We start from the raw sequence: 20,584 nt of genomic DNA, 5'->3' as shown, positions 1-20,584 counted from the left end.
TGTTGATGTAGAAGAGACATGAAGAAGAGGGGACACATGTTGATGTAGAAGAGACATGAAGAAGAGGAGACACATGTTGATGTAGAAGAGACATGAAGAAGAGGGGACACATATTGATGTAGAAGAGACATGAAGAAGAGGGGACACATGTTGATGTAGAAGAGACATGAAGAAGAGGAGACACATGTTGATGTAGAAGAGACATGAAGAAGAGGGGACACATATTGATGTAGAAGAGACATGAAGAAGAGGGGACACATGTTGATGTAGAAGAGACATGAAGAAGAGGAGACACATGTTGATGTAGAAGAGACATGAAGAAGAGGGGACACATATTGATGTAGAAGAGACATGAAGAAGAGGGGACACATGTTGATGTAGAAGAGACATGAAAAAGAGGGGACACATGTTGATGTAGAAGAGACATGAAAAAGAGGGGACACATGTTGATGTAGAAGAGACATGAAGAAGAGGGGACACATGTTGATGTAGAAGAGACATGAAAAAGAGGGGACACATGTTGATGTAGAGAGACATGAAGAAGAGGACTCTGCATGATATGTGACCTTTAATATTAACCCTCTGTTCCCCCCCGCAGCCCATCGTTCCGCTCCAGAGATGCTCAGTGCCGCCGCATGCTGCCCTCCGTTAAAGACCACAGCGGCAGCCACGGTTCCCCCATCAGCGGGAAGCTGGAGGGGCTTTTCTTCAGCTGCAACACCGAGTTCAACACCGGGAAGCCCCCCCACGACTCTCCTTACGGACCCTACCGCTTCCAGGTACTCTGATCTGTACTAGAGTAAAAGTAGAAGTACTCAGATCTCACCTGCTGCAATCAGCTGTGCACCCTCCCCGACTACACACCTGCTTTCCATCAAGCCATTTACAACGGCATATCAAAGGAGGCTCCACAACCTTTCTCCGCCAGATCGTCAAGTATCAGCCGCATCTCTCTCTCCTCCGGTACACAGCACCGTAGTGTGGAGTTGCATTAGGTAACGAGAGATACGGCTGATACTTGGCATTAGTTTCTGTTATGGATCAGTATCAACAGTCCTGCCAGTAACGTTACTATATTATCAATACTACTTTAGTTATAGCCTGATATATGATAGCTAACTTTACAATGTTGTGATGTGACGTTAGCTAACATTCTGTAGCTAACGCCGGTCACTCACCAAGACAGCTGCTCTGTTCTCCACTGGTTCTCCTCACACCACAGCTCCATTTCTCTCCCATGGCCGTTATTTCTTCTAATCCTTGGCTGCTCCTGGTCTCTTGGACGCCGAGCAGGCTCATCATTATAAGGTTGTGGTCCGTCATATGCATTCGAATATTCATGTTCAACTTCTTCTGTGTCTTCTGTGTCGAAACTAGCATTGGGATCCATGTTTATTAATACGTTACACCGGCCGTTCTCCCCCTTGTGTCCCCCGTGTTACGTCACACGCGGGAGGTCACGTGCCGAGGCTTTTTTATGCGGAAGTGAACATTTCTTAGAAAAACGACGCCAGATGTCAGTGTAGTTTATATTTCTGTATATTTTTTGAACATCTAGTGTATTCATCATTTTCCTACACATTTATTCACAGGTGTCTTTAACCTGGAAGTTGATCTTTAAATGTAATTTTTCTTTTGGATTTTGCATTACTACATGAATTAATGAAAAAATAATGATGTGTACTTTGGAGATTTCTACTGGATTTGAGATTAAGAGATGAGATGAAGTCGTAATTAATTAAAATACTTGTGTCAGGGTTTAGGACTCCTGCAGTAAATATCATAAACACATTAAAGTTGATATTTCTGCACAGATCCCAGCAGAAACCCTCTTCAACCAGAACACCAACGTGTACTTTGGGGATTTCTACTGCATGTACACGTCGTACCACTACGTGGTCCTGGTCCTGGCCCCCAGAGGCTCCTCCGGGGACTCGTTCTGCCGCGCCCGGCTGCCGGAGCTGGACCCGGAGAGCAACGTGTTCCTGCGGCGCGGCGCGGCGGCCGACGGCTCGCTGAGCTTCCTCCACGCGCAGGACCTGATCCTGGAGCTGATCTACACCGAGGCCGTGGACCTGGACCTGGGGACGGTCGCTCCGATCGTAGGGCAGCAGCTCCTGGGTCAGAGCACCCTCAACGCCAAGAAGGACCCCAGCTGCAAACTCTGCAACATCAGCGTGGGCCGCTAGCTCCATGCTAACGAGATGGTAGCTAACGTGCTTTGAACTAATATCACTAACTCGATGTTGAACGACGTTAGCTTGATGCTAACAATGCTAGATCAGGTTTTTAACACTGAATCCACTTTTTTAGCGATTTCACTATGCTTTCTGGTGCCTCACGTATAAACAGTAACAAACATGTATATTAAAACAAGTAGTGTCAAATCAAGAAACATTATCATACATGCCAACCTTTCCAAATCCAAAAGAGGTAGGTTTGCACGCAGCAAATGTGCACGCCCATATTAGGTAATCAGAAGAAATGGAAAACAGTAATTACATGTAAACCATGTATGTAACATATATTGCATCATTTTATGCATTTTTCAGAAAAAAGCCAGGTTCATATTCTCGTTTCATGTTGTTGACATATTCAAAGGTTTGAGAGCGAAATATCTTTGTGTTGCGCCATATATCAGAAAATACTGCATTAAAAAAGTCATTTCCTGCATTTCTCTCCTGATAAAGTTTGATATAAATAATGTACAGGCTTTCAGATTGCTGTAGTTCACTAAACAGAGACATTAACGACATGTTTGGTGTTGAAAACTTGAGAAAAAATGAAAGAATGGGAGATAAATATCCCCAAATCTCAAAATGGTATTATATGTTGTGTGTGTTTGTGGTCCTCTTTCAGTTGAGACACTGTAGGTGAAGGATGCTTCAGGAAAAGACCAAACACTGGATGTCCTTCAGTCGCCAACATGTGTTTTTGAGACACTGATACTAACGGGGAAATCCTGCAGGACTCAAATGCCTCGTCTCTGTTAAACTCCTTTGGGAGTGATTACCCATCAGCCCCGGGGGTGCAGAGGAAAGGCAGCGTTACCCCGGGTTGCGTTCCGATAATCCAAAAATCAGCTCCTAACCCTATCTCCTATTCCTTGACCTCTGAGTGAAAGGTCACGGGGTTAAGGGATAGTGGATAGGAGAATTCAAAAGGACTTAGGAGAAGAGACCGCGGTACTTTAGAGAATCGACTGCACTTTCACTATCCGACGTGTTAATGATGCGCCAGCGGACGTCCTGAATGTGCGTCTGCTGCTGTTGGGAAACTATGGAAACTACAGTTTTCTATACAGCGGACTACAACATGGATGTTTAATAAGAAGGAGGGACTCATCTAGAGACTCTGCACCGTGCTCTGATGCTGTTGCTTTATGCTTTATGAACAACAGAGAAACATATTCTTCATGACCAAAGCTGGAATTTAAATAAAAAAGGAAAGTGAAACTTCTGCTCGTCACCCTCTCCCTCCGGTCCACATTAATACAAATGATCCCAATACGTATGATTGATGAAAAGATCTTTAAATCAATACAAATGTATTTATTATTAACGTTAGTCCTTAACATCTATCACTGTGTACATCATTCAAACATCTTTTAAAAGTTGAACACACCCCACACAGCTCAGTGAAATGTTGACTTTATTTGATCATTTCAGTAAAAACTAACGTTCATATTTCTCTTTTTGATTATAATACTGATGAACGTTCAAAACAAAGCACTTTGGGAACTTACCACATACGTTTTAAAATGCTTAATAAGCACCGTAACTTTCATGATATCATTTCTCCGTCATCATCGTTGGTTTCCGTGAACGGCCGACTGTTGTGTGACGCAAATGCTGTGGCTGCAATGCATTGTGGGGCAGCATTTTCTCCTCTCCTTTTGGTTAGTGAGGTCCAGTGGTTCCTAAGCTAAAGGAGGTTATAAAGGAAGCTTCAAACCTCCTTTCCTTTCATCTATGGAACGGCACTTATCATGGCTGCCACTGAGGGACTTCCGGGTCATTTCACTCCGTTAGGAAGATTCCTAAGCTAAATAGACTATTCGAACGCAGTCCCGGGTCTGCACGTTGTTTCTCTTTCAGAAACACAGAGGACTGTTTGTATGAGGGGATCACAGACACGCTGCAAATGGTGTCCGCCAAAAGTGGAGTCCAGTGTCTATGGAGTGTCATTTTTATTTGTTATAGTTTGGGAAGGTTGAAAATCGGTAGGGAAAGCCAGCTGAGGCGGTAGGCGGTAGACTACCACCCAAATCGGTTGGCAGGTATGTATTATAGAAGATATTTTATTTCATATTAAAGATCTATGGAGTTTTTTAAGACGTGGTAATTTTGTCCAGACATTTTCAAAACTATCCAAATAATATGCAAAGATGAAGTGTTCACAGATATAACATTACAGTAAAGTATTACTATAGAATCATACAAACATATTTACGCAGACAACACCAAGATAGACCTCAGCTGCAAGGTCTGCCACGTCAGCGTGGGCCGTTAGCTCGATGCTAACGGCTGACATGGAGAGACTGACTATCTTAGTGCTAACAATGATAGCATCTAGTATCAGTTTGACTGAAAACTAAACTCTCTTTTTATTGATGTCTCCTCCCTCTTTAATATTCCAGTTTTTGCATAAAAGCAATTTTTGCAAACAAAATGTAAGAAAAGTTCAAAATAAAAGCGAGAATTAAATCATCACCCTGTGTTTCTGTGGGGGGGGGGGGGGGGTACTCAGAGCGTGTACTTGAGTCAAAGTAGAAGTACTCAGAGCGTGTACTTGAGTCAAAGTAGAAGTACTCAGATATTGTACATGAGTAAAAGTAGAAGTACTCAGATCTTGTTCTTGAGTAAAAGTAGAAGTACTCAGATCTTGTACTTGAGTAAAAGTAGAAGTACTCAGATCTTGTACTTGAGTAAAAGAAGAAGTACTCAGATCTTGTACTTGAGTAAAAGAAGAACACCATTTACCTCTGAATTGTAGGGGAGTAGAATTACAAAGAAGCATAACATTGAAATACTCAAGTAAAGTACAAGTATCTCAGAAAATGTCCCCCTCTGGTTATATTGAGTAAAACGCACAGTGTGAAACCGAAAGACAGAACATATATATCTAAATATATAAGAGTCATGAAGTAATGCAGACGTGGAGCCTCCTCAGATTTGTGTTCATTTCTTTATTTCGGGGAGATCAGGGATCACAATGAAATCACCAAATCATGACGAACCTCTCAGATCACAGATTAGCGCTGATTCACTTCCACATGCTTCTTGTTTCAATTACTAACTCTTTACAGAAAGCGTCTGGACATCTTTTACGTGTATAAAAAAATAAGTTCTAAGTGCTTGGAACACTTTAATACTGTCTCTGTTTGGCAAGTCCGCTCGGTGTCGAGAACGCTCCGGAAACTAACAAAGATATTCTGAGTAGTTGGAGAAAGACATCATTTCTGTCTTGTGTTTCGGACTCGTTGAAGACATCAGAAGACGACACGCGGCGTAAACACGAAAATACTGAAACGTTGGAGAAGAAACTCGACAGAAAAACCCAACGCTGATGTTCCTGAGGTTTACATTCAGGTCTTTGCTTTAAATACGATGATTGAATTCAGAATGGGGGAGAACAAGCTTAGTTCAGATCTAAGAAACAGTTTAAAGAACTACAAAGTCCAGGACTCCTCAGTCACTATTCAGACAGCGTCAAAACCACTGAGGAAGACGAGAGTGCAAAACTACATTTTACAGTTGGCGGACGTTAAAAGAACTACAAATCCCAATTTTCATAGCGATAATAACTCAAAGAATAAAAATAACAAAATGTATTAAGCCTTACTGTAAACGTACTACTTAAAACACGCAAACAAAATAAAAACTGCTTAAAAAACGAAATAAATGATTCAATATTAATTCAAACCTGCAGCCAATCACAGGCCGTCTGAAAACTCCTTAATAAATCACAAATAAATCGTAAATATGCAAAATTCAGAGGATAATATGAATAAAAGATGTGAAGGAATTTGTTTCAGGGTGAGCGACAAAACGTTTTCCAGCGGCGGGTTTTAAAAAGTGTCTTCCTGTTTTAAAGGAGCATTCACACGGCTCTGATTTTGGTCGGGCTAACTTCCTGCCCTGGCCTTTAGTGTGAACGTGTCTGTGGCTGCGAGCGGTCGCACTCTCTAGAAGACGCCGTATCCGTCTGAGTGGCGCGTCGCCACGGCGAAGGCAGGGAACCCCTCGTAGGTGGCGTAGGCGGTCAGATCCTGGCCGAGAGACACCGCCTGCTTCAGGGCCGCCGCGGGACTCGCCAGAGCGTAACCTGGAGAGACCGGAGAGAGGACATTTTGACTTTTTCTCAGAATAATTTTTTCTCAGAATTTTGACTTTTTCTTAGAAGTTGATTTTCTATGGACTCAGAACAGTCTCATAACACACACGTGCACACAGAGGGATTCACACTTGTGTTTCATGATCCGCAAAAGGATCCACACTTGTGTTTTTCAAAGCACACACAAATGTGTTTCGTTTCATAAACATGTAAATAAAATCCAAAAACAGGAAAAAGTGTTACATATGTATTTTTGATCCTCACATGTTTTCCGTTTAAAACCTGAACCTGCAAACACAACCCGCTCTCTGTGCACGGATCGCTGAGCATTCGTGTGTGTGTTTTTTTAGACTCCCCTGAAGCTCAGCCGATTCGTACTTGTAATTTCTCTCATCTATAGCCAATCACATGAGCGCGCCCACCACAAGGGTATGATTTATTGCATTCATGACACTTCATATACGCATTTTGCGCAGTCCGGTCAGCTCGCTAAACAGAGGGCGGAGCTTCAGGTGATCATGCAGAGCTGCGTGTCTCCGTCAGACTCAGACTCAGCAGCTGATCTGATCTCTCTCTCTCTCTCTCTCTCTCTCTCTCTCTCTCTCTCTCTCTAAACAGAGGGCGGAGCTTCAGGTGATCATGCAGAGCTGCGTGTCTCCGTCAGACTCAGACTCAGCAGCTGATCTGATCTCTCTCTCTCTCTCTCTCTCTCTCTCTCTCTCTCTCTCTCTAAACAGAGGGCGGAGCTTCAGGTGATCATGCAGAGCTGCGTGTCTCCGTCAGACTCAGCAGCTGATCTGATCTCTCTCTCTCTCTCTAAACAGAGGGGCGGAGCTTCAGGTGATCATGCAGAGCTGCGTGTCTCCGTCAGACTCAGCAGCTGATCTGATCTGATCTCTCTCTCCGTCCGGTTACTCTTCACTCTCGTTTATGTCCATATCGATCAGATCCAGCTCTCATGTTAATAATGACCGGCGGGGCTCCCCCCCCCCCGTTGACAGGTCACTGTCTAGCACTGGCTTCGTAGTGCACTGATCGATTAGGCTAAGCTAACCTGTAGCGGCTCCCTCCACACCCACAACATCTTCATACAGACATAAACAAAGCAGCTGTATTCTCCATACAGGAAGCACACATTTCAAACGGTTTTTCCTGCCGTTTCTGTGAACAAGCATTCATCAATGTTCGGAAAGTGGCGCTGTACCTTAATAATATAAAGGCTTGTATTTGCGTGCATTTCCTGTTCGGAAAGTGGCGCTGTACTGAGAGTGGAGGTGTCCTGAGATTGTCATGAACGCGAGAAATCTACCCTCGTGGGGGCGCGCAAGTGTGAATTCTTCTGTGTGCATGTGATGTGTTATGAGACTGTTCTGAGCCCTTTAACGTTCTACTCAAAATTTAGTTTTTTCATAGTTATGTTTTTTCTCAGATTACATTATTTTTCTCAGATTTTGAATTTTTACGCATTTTTTGACTTTTTATTCAGAATATTTACTTTTTCCTCAGATTTTTACTTTTTCTCAGAATTTGTTTTTCAGAATAATTTCACTTTTTTTTTCTCGCATATTTTAACTTGTGTTCAGAATTTTGACTTTTTTTTCTCATATTTGAATTTTTCTCAAAATATTCACTTTTTCTCAGATTTGATATTTTATCCAGAATTTTGTTTGTAAAATGAGAATAAGTGTTTGTAAGGTTAGTGTTTGTTAAGACTTAGTATTAAAGAGTTAGTTAGTGTTTGTTAAGACTTAGTGTTTGTAAAGAGTTAGTGTTTGTTAAGAGTTAGTGTTTGTAAAGAGTTAGTTAGTGTTTGTTAAGAGTTAGTGTTTGTAAAGAGTTAGTTAGTGTTTGTAAGGTGAGAGTTCATGACTGTAAAGAGTTAGTGTTTGTAAAGAGTTAGTGTTTGTAAAGAGTTAGTGTTTGTAAAGAGTTAGTGTTTGTTAAGTGAGAGTTAAAAGAGTTAGTTGTCTTGGGTACGGACCTTCACATACCTGGGAAGGCTACCGAGGCGATAGCGGAGGCTCCGGCAGCGTCGCTGCCCTCCGTCTGAAGGCAGAGCGTCTGCAGGGTGTGCTCCGCGGCGTGGACCTTAGCTTCCTCTACCGCCGTGCACAGTTTAGCGGGCGTGAAGGGATGTCTTCAGCCAGAGAACACCGAGTAGAGATACAAGGAAGAAACATGAACACTCTCTGATAATAAAGCCGTTACAGTCAAACCTCCGATATGATCTAAGTTCATATTCAAGAAATACATTTCAGTATGTTCTGGGGTTAAATGAAAGAAACAAGAATGTTCTCTGAAATGACATCTGTTGATTATCAAAACACTTATATTATGGGATCACGGTGGAGGTCCATGCTGCGTCTGCTCGCGTTCTGTCTTTTCCTGGTTCTTTGACATTTTCCTCAGACTTCAGATTTATTTATCAGATTTTGACTTTTTTTTTTTTAAATGTTGACATTTTTTTCCAGATATTCTCTGGGATTAAAGACTTTAATTTACGAGAAAAAACTTGGACTTCCTTTGAAAATAAAGTTGTTAATAGATATAGATATATATGATATATAAACTCTCACAGGTTGGGGTACTGGGGGATGGAGATCTTGTAGAGGAACAGCTGTCTCTGGTCCGGGCCGATGGCCGAGTGGAGCTGATAGACCGGCTGACCCCAGCTGTTCTTCTGACACAACTCCTCCAGAACCTGAGACACACACAGGGTTAACATCCAGGACCACACACACACACACACACACACACACACACACACACACACACACACACACACACACACACACACACACACACACACACACACACACACACACACCATACACACACACACACACACACACACACACACCATACACACACACACACACACACACACACACACACACACACACACACACACACACACACACACACACACACACACACACACACACACACACACACCATACACACACACACACACACACACACACACACACACACACACACACACACACACACCCCACACACACACACACACACACACACACACACACACTCACTCACTCACTCACTCACTCACACACACACACCCCCCCCCCCCCCCCCCCCCTCCAGGCCCTCACCTGGGTGGCGGGCTTGATGGCGGCAGCCTTCATGTTCCCTGGGTTCATGGGGGTGAGCTCCATGCCGGGCAGCAGGTCGTACAGTTTCTCCTCCGCCTGTTTATCCGCCTTCAGTCCGTAACAGGCTCCGCCCCCCCCAACACCTGCAGGGGCGTAGGCCAGGTAGCCCCGCCCCCCCAGCCCCCGCACCCCCGCTGCCCCTACAGGTACAGTCATGTAAATGTCTACAGGAGATCGAAAAGGCAGTGAAATCAATCAAATCACCGGGAAATCAACCGGGAGGAAACAAATCACACGTTATTCAATCAGAGAGAACAGGAAGAAGGATGACATCACATCTCTGTTGATTTAATACTTCATTCATAAAAGCTTCCCTTCTGATTCAGTGGATCACCGTGTAACGTCTTCTGTTCTCGATCGGGGGGGGAATGAGAGCTCACCTCTGACAGACGGAGTCCGGATCAAACCTCGACCTCCAACTTGAACTTTGGCTGCCGGCGGGAAGCGAAACTGACCCGGGATGGTGGCGTACGCCTGGGGGGCGTAGAACACGGGGGGGCCGAGGTACGCCGCCGAGGGGTCGTACACCTGGAGGAACGTTTATAAAGTGTCAGAATTCCAGCTCCTCCCCTCTGGTAGAAGATTCAGGCTGAAGCTATGAGCACTCGTTCCTGCCTCCAGTGAGCTTCTCAACACTCACGTGATGTAATACACATTTAAATGTTGGCCATGAGGTTTGTGAAACAGGTCGCCATTGTCAGTCTGTGTTTGTGTAAACGGTGCATGACTGAGGATATGTGAATCATCATCAATAAAGTAGTTACCTGTCCCAGGGTGTAGGCGGTGTAGTCCGTCTGCAGCAGAGACGCCCCCCGTCCTCCCGTCCCTCGGGTGTATCGGACGTAACTGTCTTTGTCCACAGGCTTAGCGAGAGTCACCTCGATGGGAGAGCCGTCCACCATCTGGGGGTTAAGAGTCCAAGGTGAGGTCCTTTTCAGATGTGTGGTAGTTAGTCTGTTCATGTTACGCTGAGGTTCAGCTGATCTTTTCCTGGTTGTTGGACTTTTACCTCAGTTTGACTTTTTTTCTAAATTTTTTTTTTTTTTTAAGAATTTCTAAGATTTTTAATTTTATTTATTAGAATTCAACTTTTTTCTCGGGCTTTAACTATTTCGTCCGAATTTGAAATGTTTAACTTTTTTCAGAAATCAGATTTTTTTTGCTGAATTTCTCAGTATTAGACTTTTTTACAGAGTTTGACTTTTTTCTCATAAATGTACTTTTATCTCGGGGTTACGTTTCTTACCCAAGGTTGGGATCGAACTCACAACCCTCTGATTGAAAGACGCCTGCCACAGTCGCCCCAGATCAAAAGTCCTACCTTCCCGTTGAGGGCGTCCATGGCGCTGATGGCGTCTTCTCTCTGAGTGAAATGCACGAAGGCGTAATCTCTGATCTTCTTCACGCGCTCCACGGCACCTGCAGCGCAACAAACCATTTCATTCAATCCGGTTCAGAACTTTATTCGGACTTCATGAACGACAAAGCTCACAAGTTCAAAGTCAAAAGTCAACTTTATTGTCAACCTTTCTTTCACAGACAGAGAGATCGAAATACCGTTTCCGACAATCCCAAATATGTATACAAATAAGTATATCCTATATATACACAATCAAAGACACATTTAGACATGTGCGCACATTAAGACATGAATAAAAGCACAACAATCAATAAATACAAAAAACCAGTCCCTTCAATATCTTTGAGAATGTGCTTTAGTGCGAGTTGTGTTTTGGTGTTGCTTCGTACCGGGTCTGAGGTTGTTGAACTCCTTCTCGATGGTTTCCTCGGTGGTCTGCAGCATCAGGTTCCTGACGTACAGGATCTTCACGGACGCCATCGTGTCTTCGTCCACCTCCACCTCCGGCTCCGCCCAGTCCACAGCGATGGCGTGACCCCACAGCTGGATACGACCTGGGAGACGAGAGGCAGCTTATTAAGGCAAGTGTGTTTATAGCAGCTTTCAACACGAAGCAATTCAAAGGGCTTTACAGACATTAAAGACTTTAAAGGTCCCTATCACACAGAGCCTGTCTCTGATTGGCTGAAACACCAAACAGATCATTGCAGCATTACCCATAATCCCCTCTGTTTCAGCCCTGTTTCCAAAGTGCTGATTCTCTGTCTGTTACTTTAGATAAAAATAAGGAGCCCCTCCCCACGCCCCTCTGAGAGACATTTGGTTACAAAGAACTCAAAGGAGCTCTAGAGGAGATTCAGGTGATAAGGGGGGGGGGGGTTACCTTGGTTGCTGATTGGCTAATGGTAACACAAGACAAAACATCGTTATGACATCATCAAGTGGCCAAAATCTGATCAGCTCATTTTCAGACAGGTTTTTATAGAAATGGATCAAAAAGAGAGAGAATCTCAGAGGGGACACATGTTGATGTAGAAGAGACATGAAGGGGGACACATGTTGATGTAGAAGAGACATGAAGAAGAGGGGACACATGTTGATGTAGAAGAGACATGGAGAAGAGGGGACACATGTTGATGTAGAAGAGACATGAAGAAGAGGGGACACATGTTGATGTAGAAGAGACATGAAGAAGAGGGGACACATGTTGATGTAGAAGAGACATGAAGAAGAGGGGACACATGTTGATGTAGAAGAGACATGGAGAAGAGGGGACACATGTTGATGTAGAAGAGACATGAAGAAGAGGGGACACATGTTGATGTAGAAGAGACATGAAGAAGAGGGGACACATGTTGATGTAGAAGAGACATGAAGAAGAGGGGACACATTTTGATGTAGAAGAGATATGAAGAAGAGGGGACACATGTTGATGTAGAAGAGACATGGAGAAGAGGGGACACATGTTGATGTAGAAGAGACATGAAGAAGAGGGGACACATGTTGATGTAGAAGAGACATGAAGAAGAGGGGACATGTTGATGTAGAAGAGACATGAAGAAGAGGGGACACATGTTGATGTAGAAGAGACATGGAGAAGAGGGGACACATGTTGATGTAGAAGAGACATGAAGAAGAGGGGTCACATGTTGATGTAGAAGAGACATGGAGAAGAGGGGACACATGTTGATGTAGAAGAGACATGAAGAAGAGGGGACACATGTTGATGTAGAAGAGACATGGAGAAGAGGGGACACATGTTGATGTAGAAGAGACATGGAGAAGAGGGGACACATGTTGATGTAGAAGAGACATGAAGAAGAGGGGACACATGTTGATGTAGAAGAGACATGGAGAAGAGGGGACACATGTTGATGTAGAAGAGACAGGAAGAAGAGGGGACACATGTTGATGAAGAAGAGACATGGAGAAGAGGGGACACATGTTGATATAGAAGAGACATGGAGAAGAGGGGACACATGTTGATGAAGAAGAGACATGAAGAAGAGGGGACACATGTTGATGTAGAAGAGACATGAAGAAGAGGGGACACATGTTGATGTAGAAGAGACATGGAGAAGAGGGGACACATGTTGATGTAGAAGAGACATGAAGAAGAGGGGACACATGTTGATGTAGAAGAGACATGGAGAAGAGGGGACACATGTTGATGTAGAAGAGACATGGAGAAGAGGGGACACATGTTGATGTAGAAGAGACATGGAGAAGAGGGGACACATGTTGATGTAGAAGAGACAGGAAGAAGAGGGGACACATGTTGATGAAGAAGAGACATGGAGAAGAGGGGACACATGTTGATATAGAAGAGACATGGAGAAGAGGGGACACATGTTGATGTAGAAGAGACATGGAGAAGAGGGGACACATGTTGATGTAGAAGAGACATGGAGAAGAGGGGACACATGTTGATGTAGAAGAGACAGGAAGAAGAGGGGACACATGTTGATGAAGAAGAGACATGGAGAAGAGGGGACACATGTTGATATAGAAGAGACATGGAGAAGAGGGGACACATGTTGATGAAGAAGAGACATGAAGAAGAGGGGACACATGTTGATGAAGAAGAGACATGGAGAAGTGGATTTAGCATAATAGGTGACCTTTAAGAGCATTAAGAAATAGTGCCTTGACTAACAGGTACTTGACTAAAAGGTACAGAGCAGTGTGAGATGTGAATAGTTCAATTAAAAGCAGCGGCAGAAAGAAAAGTCTCCAGCCTGGATGATGAAGTAGTCTTCGTTGCAGCGGACCTGCAGGTTTCTGGGAGTTTGTTCCAGATGTTTGGAGACTAATAACTGAACCTCTCCATGTGTAGGTGTATTCATGTTGTGTTAGATCAGGGGTGCCCAACCTTTTTTGAACCGAGAGCTACTTTTAAAGTTGCCAGTCTGCCGAGATCTACCAGTCCACATAGAGAGGCGTAGACATTACTGACAGCCTACTACCAGGTAAATACACACCTCTACTTGTATAAAACTGACCTTTGTACGATGAATACTTCATAAAATACTGCAGATCCTTTATCTGACCTCTTTCTAATCTACACACACACAAGGATTTAACTGAAGTTACACAACAGTGTTGTTGATACAGAGTTGGAGTGTATTCACACGTCACATACTACAGTGGGTAATGTTTTCAAGAGACATTGAACAGTCCTGCCTCATATGACGCAGGAAACAAAGAAAAGACTCTGAACCCTTTCTTTGCCATTATATAAAAAGTGTTGCTACAAAAGTATAAATGAGGCTCACTAATAAGACGACTCAGATCTGAAGCTACACAGGATCTGCTGCAAAGTGCAATAAAAAACAACATTAATAAAATCAAACCCTTTTTTTGTTGCATTTTATTAGAGTATAAAAAGAAATGCCTTTAAAATAGGATGCAAGCAACACTAGTTTCTAAACCTGAATGATAATAGACTATAATCAATTTAAACAGAACAGATCTGAATGTTTGCATTCTTATACCATTTTGTACAATAATTATAATGAATAAGTTCAAACTAAAACTTACAGCTGATTAATAACGGTATCTAACTTGAGTTTTTATTATATCAAAAACCTGTTGAAATGCTGCTGTTATTTTGACTGTCCCCCAAAAGCTCGCCGGCAGCCTCCAGGAATGCTTCTTTCACAACTTCTCCATCTTTGAAAGACTTCATGTGTTTCTCCAGAACGTGACTGACACGATGAGATGCTCTGGTAGCAGCCTTGCTCTTGTTGTTGGGCCTGGTGGAAATGGACTGCTGTGCATTTAGCTGTCCTCTCAGGCCCCTCCCCTTTTGGGAGCGTAGCGCAGAATCAGGAGGGAGTTCCGTCTCGTAGCGTTTGTGCACTGTTTTGAAATGCCGCTCCTAAATGACCCTTCTTCGATAAAGCCACGCTCGCACTGCAGATGAGACAGATGGACTTTGAATTGGAATAGATAGAAAAACAATCATCCTCCCACTCGGAGTGAACATTATATATTTTGGGCTTTTTTGCTTCTGTCATAATTGCGGTCTTGTGTGTGTGCGGACTGTCACTCCTGTTGCCACGGACAACGTCAGCTAACTAGTGCACTGCCCGCTTCCCACCAGCCCCGCCCCGACACATGGGGTCACGCCGGCCAATCACAAAGCTTTGATGCGTTCAAGTGCATTATTCTGACACAGGAAGATTATGTTATAGATAAATTCAAACAGAAAACTCACCAAACTCAATATATTAGTGAGGCTAACTTCCCTTCCTCATGGGTTGTTATGGATATATAGTCTTATAAACAGTCTTCATATTGTTAATAGACATCTTAAAGGTGCATCGTAATGAAATCAGGATGATGACCATGAGATTCACAGTTCATAATGTTCTTGTTGCACAAACATCCAGCGTTACTTATACCAATAAAAACTGTTTATCTCTCTTATCTCTGAAGGAGAAGCAGCCCGCAGTTTAACAAATAATTAGTCCCTGAAACGTGACGACCAACACGCGGACCTTAGCGGGAACACCGTGTTTATGGTCGCTTCGGATAAATGTCATAGAGTTTATGTGCAGAGCTTGTCTCCTATTGGACGCTGACCCCGGGGAACCGCCAGTGATTGGCTGCTGATAACGGCGTCTTACAGTCGGACATAAGTAGACTTTGGCATTTTTTTACGAGATGTAATGTTGGTACTTTGACTGCTTTAAAAAAACTCTGAATCATATCCGGATGAGTTTCAGCAGACAGTCGCGTTCAGGAAGATTTTACATTTTATAGTTAAAGAAAGTAAAGTTTTATGGACGGACCAAACGCCTCTGTGAACAAAAAAAGTTAACAACAGAAGCAGAGCTAGCTTACGTTAGCTTTTAGCCCTCAGCTGTTACCACAGTTCTGCTCGGCTAAATAACGGAGCTAACGGAGAGGAAGTCGTAAAACATGAAACCATAAAGACCATAAAGAAAATGAAGCTAACAATCAGCTCCGTAGATTTGTTTACACCTAAATGTCCGAAATAAACACAACGAGCATAGCCTTTGGGCGTAGTGCTGGGAGCCCTTTCAAGATAAAAGAAGTCTCATTATATAGACCCTCCAGAAAAACGTGATTCTGCGATCGCAGAATTTACCGCATAATCAGCAAAATGGCGCAGATTTTCAAAAGGCCGCATAATCCCCGCATTTTTCCACAAAGTTGAGAAAAAAAAAAGTTGACTCGTCTTGACGTGACGTCATCAGCTCGCGCATCACAGAATGTAAACAACACTGTATAGAGTGAACGTGTGGAGCTCACACGATAGAGAAAACACCAAGATGAAAAAATCTAATCCATCTCATTTATCGACGAACATTTCTACTAAAGACCGGGCAGAAAGTGGGGGGAAACTATTCTGCACCCCGTGCAACTGTGTGTTGGAGCATAAGAGAAAATCGACGGTGACGACCCGCTTTGATTCATTCAAACATTCTAAAATGCTTTCTGCTGCTGCGGACAAGAAAGCCAAACAACTCCCGTTCACCGAGGCATCAACCTCCAAAACCCTTTAGAGGGCTACAAGAAACGAAGTGAGTAGCCTACAAGATTGAAGCTGGTCAGATAACCAACGAGTAAATGAAAACAGAATGAGGCGGAGAAGTGTGTGTGTGTGTGTGTGTGTGTGTGTGTGTGTGTGTGTGTGTGTGTGTGTGTGTGTGTGTGTGTGTGTGTGTGTGTGTGTGTGTGTGTGTGTGTGTGTGTGTGTGTGTGTGTGTGTGTGTGTGTGTGTGTGTGTGTGTGTGTGTGTGTGTGTGTGTGTGTGTGTGTGTGTGTGTGTGTGTGTGTGTGTGTGTGTGTGTGTGTGTGTGTGTGTGTGTGTGTGTGTGTGTGTGTGTGTGTGAGATTAAAATAGCCCAATTGCTTTTACAATAAATAAACATTGAATGTGTTTAATTGAATAGTAAAGGGGTTTAACGTTAGTGGCAGGTTGTGTGTGAGAGAGAATAAATAAGACAGCCTAATATTTTAAAAAATTGTTATTCTTTTCCCGCATATTTCGCAACTTTCCGCAATTTCACCGCATAAAATCACATAAAACCCCGGGGCATGTTTAATCGCATAATCAAGGGTTTTTGTCCGCGTTTTTCTGGAGGGTCTAATTATATATCATATTATAAATATTATTGTCTTATATATTTGTTCACCTGGCAGCAGTTTGCGTCGGGCCATGGCGGCGGCTCGGTGGCTCTCGTACTCCACGAAGGCGAATCCTCGGTTCTTGGATTTGTCGGCAGCGCTCGGATACACGATGACGTCCAAGACCCCGTCGGTGACCTTCCTCATCTCTGACAGGATCTCCTCACGCTTCTTCGTTTTGGGAATCCCGCCCACGAACAGACGGCAGTTATCCACGCTGGCACAGACTCCGAGGAGGCGGCCATTTCTGCGGGAAGAGAAACACGAGGTTAAAAACGACCGGGGAAGATAGTCGATAGAAAAAAACAGGAACAAACGCTCACCTGATCTCGTAGTTGTTGAGCTGCTTCATCGCCGCTTTGGCCTCTAGTTTGTTGGAGAAGGTGACGAAGGCGTAGCCTCGGTTGTTCCCGTTAAAGTCCATCATCATCCTCACCTCGTAGATCTTACCGAACTGGAAGAGAAGATTAGATCAGGCTTGTGTTAATGTTTTTTTCTATGACTTAAAATACATCAGTAAATACCCCACTGGTGGCTAACAAGTGTTTAAATGAGACGACTAAACCTCATCACGCCCAACATTAGCCTCCTTTAGCTTAGCGGTGGTGACGTGAAGTCATGTGACCGTGCTGTAGTTCCTTTATAGCCCAACATTAGCCTCCTTTAGCTTAGCGGTGGTGACGTGAAGTCATGTGACCGTGCTGTAGTTCCTTTATAGCCCAACATTAGCCTCCTTTAGCTTAGTGGTGGTGACGTGAAGTCATGTGACCGTGCTGTAGTTCCTTTATAGCCCAACATTAGCCTCCTTTAGCTTAGCGGTGGTGACGTGAAGTCATGTGACCGTGCTCTAGTTCCTTTATAGCCCAACATTAGCCACCTTTAGCTTAGCGGTGGTGAAGTGAAGTCATGTGACCGTGCTGTAGTTCCTTTATAGCCCAACATTAGCCTCCTTTAGCTTAGCGGTGGTGACGTGAAGTCATGTGACCGTGCTGTATTTCCTTTAAAGCCTAACGTTAGCTTTTTACTTCAGAAATCATAAAGTGGTGTTAATATCTGAATAACTAAACGTGTTATTATCATAAACGCTTGTTTGACACAGAGAGTCTTTTCTGACATAATCCCAAATCGCATGGAGAGATCCCATTGGACCAGGGAGATGCTGCCTTCAGGGACCAACACTGGATTAAGTAGATAAAGGTGTAATATAAAGCTATCTTCACCTTCTCACACAGTGGGACCAGCTCGTCTTCAAACAGATCTCGCGGGAGTTTCCCCACGAAGATCTCGCTCCCTCTCTCTGGCGGGGGGCCGTCCCAGCTGGGCGGGGGGCCGCCGTACCGTCGCTGCCCGTTCTCCTGAAGCAAAAACACAGAAATAAAATGTTAGTTCAACAACGATTTGGTTTGAGTACATTTAGCCCCTGGCCTCCAGCCTGGATGATGAAGTAGTCTTCGTTGCAGCGGACCTGCAGGTTTCTGGGAGTTTGATCCAGATGTTTGGAGACTAATAACTGAACCTCTCCATGTTTAGGTGTATTCATGTTGTGTTAAACAAGGAGCTAGAAGAGAACAGTTCTGTTTCCATCAGTAGAACCTGATCGTTCCCATTAATTGGATTTGCTCCAACGTTTTCACGGGTTCTTTGTTGGTCCGTAAACATCTTTCTACCAAGTCTAATGTAAAAAGGGCCTGTCGTGTTTCTGTAATCCTGACAAACAAAAAGCTTCTGCTCAGTTGTGGATGGTACGTTCAACCTTTCCACACTTTTGAGTACATTTAGCCACCATTGGTATAAATCAACATTTGCAGCCCGCTGACAGTATGTCTATTCACTGTTAAAATGCCCTCTATGCATGATGAAGAACAGAAAATAAAACATGTGGGGTTATAATAGATCAGAGAGGTCTAAAACTCTTCGTGTTGTTTTTGTTTGTCTCTTTACGTATTTTCTTTGTTGTTGTGTCATTCTTTCAGAATCAGAATACCTTTATTCGTCCCACAGAGGGGACATTTGCAGCGTTTCAAATCGTCGTCGGGTTTCTAGAAAAGCGCTATATAAGTGTCACGTATTATTATTATTATTAATAAGATGTTTTTTATCTGTGTTCACGACCTGCTGGTCTGAGAACAGTCTTCTTCTAGTTGTACTTGTATAATGACAATACATGCTTCTATTCTATTCACTTTGCCACTGGTATAAAATGTGCAGCCCGCTTACAGTATATTTCTTAATTGTTAAAACTCACGTAAAACCTTTATGCATGTTGAAGAAGAGGAAATAAATCAGAACCAGGTTTATCACCAGGTAGGCTGACACGTACGAGGAATTTGACTTGATGTCGTGGTGCAGACATAAAAGTAAAACAAACATTAAAAACACAGAAAGAGAACTATTTTAAGGAAACTATAATAACATAAAAAGATATAGTAAATATATAGCAGTATTTACATCGAAATAGAAAGCAATAAAATATTGAATAAAATGTGGCAGTAATAGAAGAAGCAGATAGTGTGCGTTGTGCATTAATGTAATGAATCACGGGGTTATAATAAATCAGAGAGGTCGAGATCTCTCCGTGTTGTCGGGATGTTTACGATGTTTTTTATGTGTACCTGCAGCAGCTGGTATCCGGTACGTAGCATTAGCGCCCGCAGCGACGCCTCCTTCTGCGTCCCGGCCAGCCCGTCCCCGGCTATCTGATTGGCTTCCATTGGGTGTGATTGACAGCGATAGTAAATCAGGGAAATTAGGGGTGCTCACTGCGAAACAACAGGAGGAACATGGAAGTTATTTCAGCAAAACTCTCAATAAAACCTGATTTATATTTGTATTGCGGCACAGCTGTGGAAAAACAGGACATTATGACATGTTGACTTTAGGTGAACATCCATGAGTAAGCAAATATTTAAAGAGAATACACATTTTGATTAATAATACAATCAGCCCAATCTCTACGTGCTGTGGAAAGAGGGTACATCTCCTTTAAAGTGAATTACTTTCCAACTCAATGAAAAATACAGTTTTGGGATCTTTTTTTGTCATTTCTTTGGTTAATACTTGTTTTGGTTTGTAGCATGAGAAGCTGGTGAAAAGATATATCATATTTAAAAAAGCCCGGAGACGTGATAGCGCTTTAGATGGTGAAAACATAAAGCATGAGCTATATGACACAGCAAGTTCATCCTGGTACCATTTCTTTTACTCTATTTACTTAAATAAAAACGACTACGTAATTAATTGACAATCATCGTCCGGTACTTTCTCAAATTCCTTTCCTCTCAAAAAGCGTCCTCCCGTTTTAAAACACCATGTCGGTGTAACTCTTTAAACAGCAGCGGTATCTGCAGAACCACAGATAGCGTTGTTGATTTGCAGCAGCAGAGGTCAGAGGTCAGGGTCTGTCAGGAATCATTGACAGAGTCTGACCGTCTGTCTGCTCCGTCCGGAGTTTATAAAACACACAGCAGACTCCACATGTTAACCCCTCTCCTGTCACGCTAACCTCAATATAAAACTCTGGAACACTCTGAAGTAGAAACTACACCATTCGTAA

The 20,584-nt window shown here is 43.3% G+C and overlaps 2 protein-coding genes across 5 annotated transcripts in view; one reads left to right on the top strand and one right to left on the bottom strand.

The window, feature by feature from the left end:
• Positions 1 to 430: 430 nt before the first annotated feature.
• Positions 431 to 4,250, top strand: LOC307024835 (phytanoyl-CoA hydroxylase-interacting protein-like). Of its 2 annotated transcripts, XM_079659261.1 has the most exons (3): positions 431 to 779; positions 1,815 to 2,207; positions 2,860 to 4,250. In XM_079659261.1, the coding sequence occupies exons 1-2, from the start codon at positions 636 to 638 to the stop codon at positions 2,187 to 2,189; spliced, it is 519 nt and encodes a 172-aa protein (XP_079515387.1). In that variant the 5' UTR covers positions 431 to 635; the 3' UTR covers positions 2,190 to 2,207; positions 2,860 to 4,250. The 2 variants fall into 2 exon arrangements, with proteins under 2 accessions (XP_079515387.1, XP_079515386.1); XM_079659260.1 differs by having other exon boundaries at positions 1,815 to 4,250.
• Positions 4,251 to 5,168: 918 nt separating this feature from the next.
• The window catches only part of a1cf (apobec1 complementation factor), a 17,104-nt gene continuing 1,688 nt past the window's right edge, over positions 5,169 to 20,584 (bottom strand). The window contains exons 2-13 of one of the 3 annotated variants that reach the window (XM_079659257.1): positions 19,644 to 19,790; positions 18,252 to 18,386; positions 17,355 to 17,485; positions 17,040 to 17,278; positions 11,262 to 11,426; positions 10,834 to 10,931; positions 10,277 to 10,414; positions 9,893 to 10,040; positions 9,453 to 9,676; positions 8,913 to 9,037; positions 8,328 to 8,473; positions 5,169 to 6,327 (exon numbers count right to left, since the gene is read on the bottom strand). In XM_079659257.1, coding sequence (XP_079515383.1) covers positions 6,188 to 6,327; positions 8,328 to 8,473; positions 8,913 to 9,037; positions 9,453 to 9,676; positions 9,893 to 10,040; positions 10,277 to 10,414; positions 10,834 to 10,931; positions 11,262 to 11,426; positions 17,040 to 17,278; positions 17,355 to 17,485; positions 18,252 to 18,386; positions 19,644 to 19,742 — 1,788 coding nt within the window. In that variant the 5' untranslated portion in view covers positions 19,743 to 19,790 and the 3' untranslated portion in view covers positions 5,169 to 6,187. Of the gene's footprint in view, positions 6,328 to 8,317; positions 8,474 to 8,912; positions 9,038 to 9,452; positions 9,677 to 9,892; positions 10,041 to 10,276; positions 10,415 to 10,833; positions 10,932 to 11,261; positions 11,427 to 17,039; positions 17,279 to 17,354; positions 17,486 to 18,251; positions 18,387 to 19,643; positions 19,791 to 20,584 lie in introns of all 3 variants that reach the window. The other 2 variants (XM_079659258.1, XM_079659259.1) reach the window with 2 other exon arrangements.

The sequence above is a fragment of the Notothenia rossii genome (genome assembly GCF_949606895.1).
Source record: "Notothenia rossii genome assembly, chromosome: 11".
NCBI lineage: Eukaryota > Metazoa > Chordata > Actinopteri > Perciformes > Nototheniidae > Notothenia > Notothenia rossii.
Note: the sequence above shows the minus strand (reverse complement) of the source record. Positions and strands in the feature narration are given on the sequence as shown.

What these genes read in the sequence shown, in the direction of transcription:
- LOC307024835 (XM_079659261.1), top strand. Translation starts at nt 636, where the DNA reads ATGCTGCCCTCCGTTAAAGACCACAGCGGCAGCCACGGTTCCCCCATC. An exon ending in ACGGACCCTACCGCTTCCAG is followed by an intron (nt 780 to 1,814) that starts GTACTCTGATCT and finishes ATTTCTGCACAG; the next exon opens with ATCCCAGCAGAAACCCTCTT.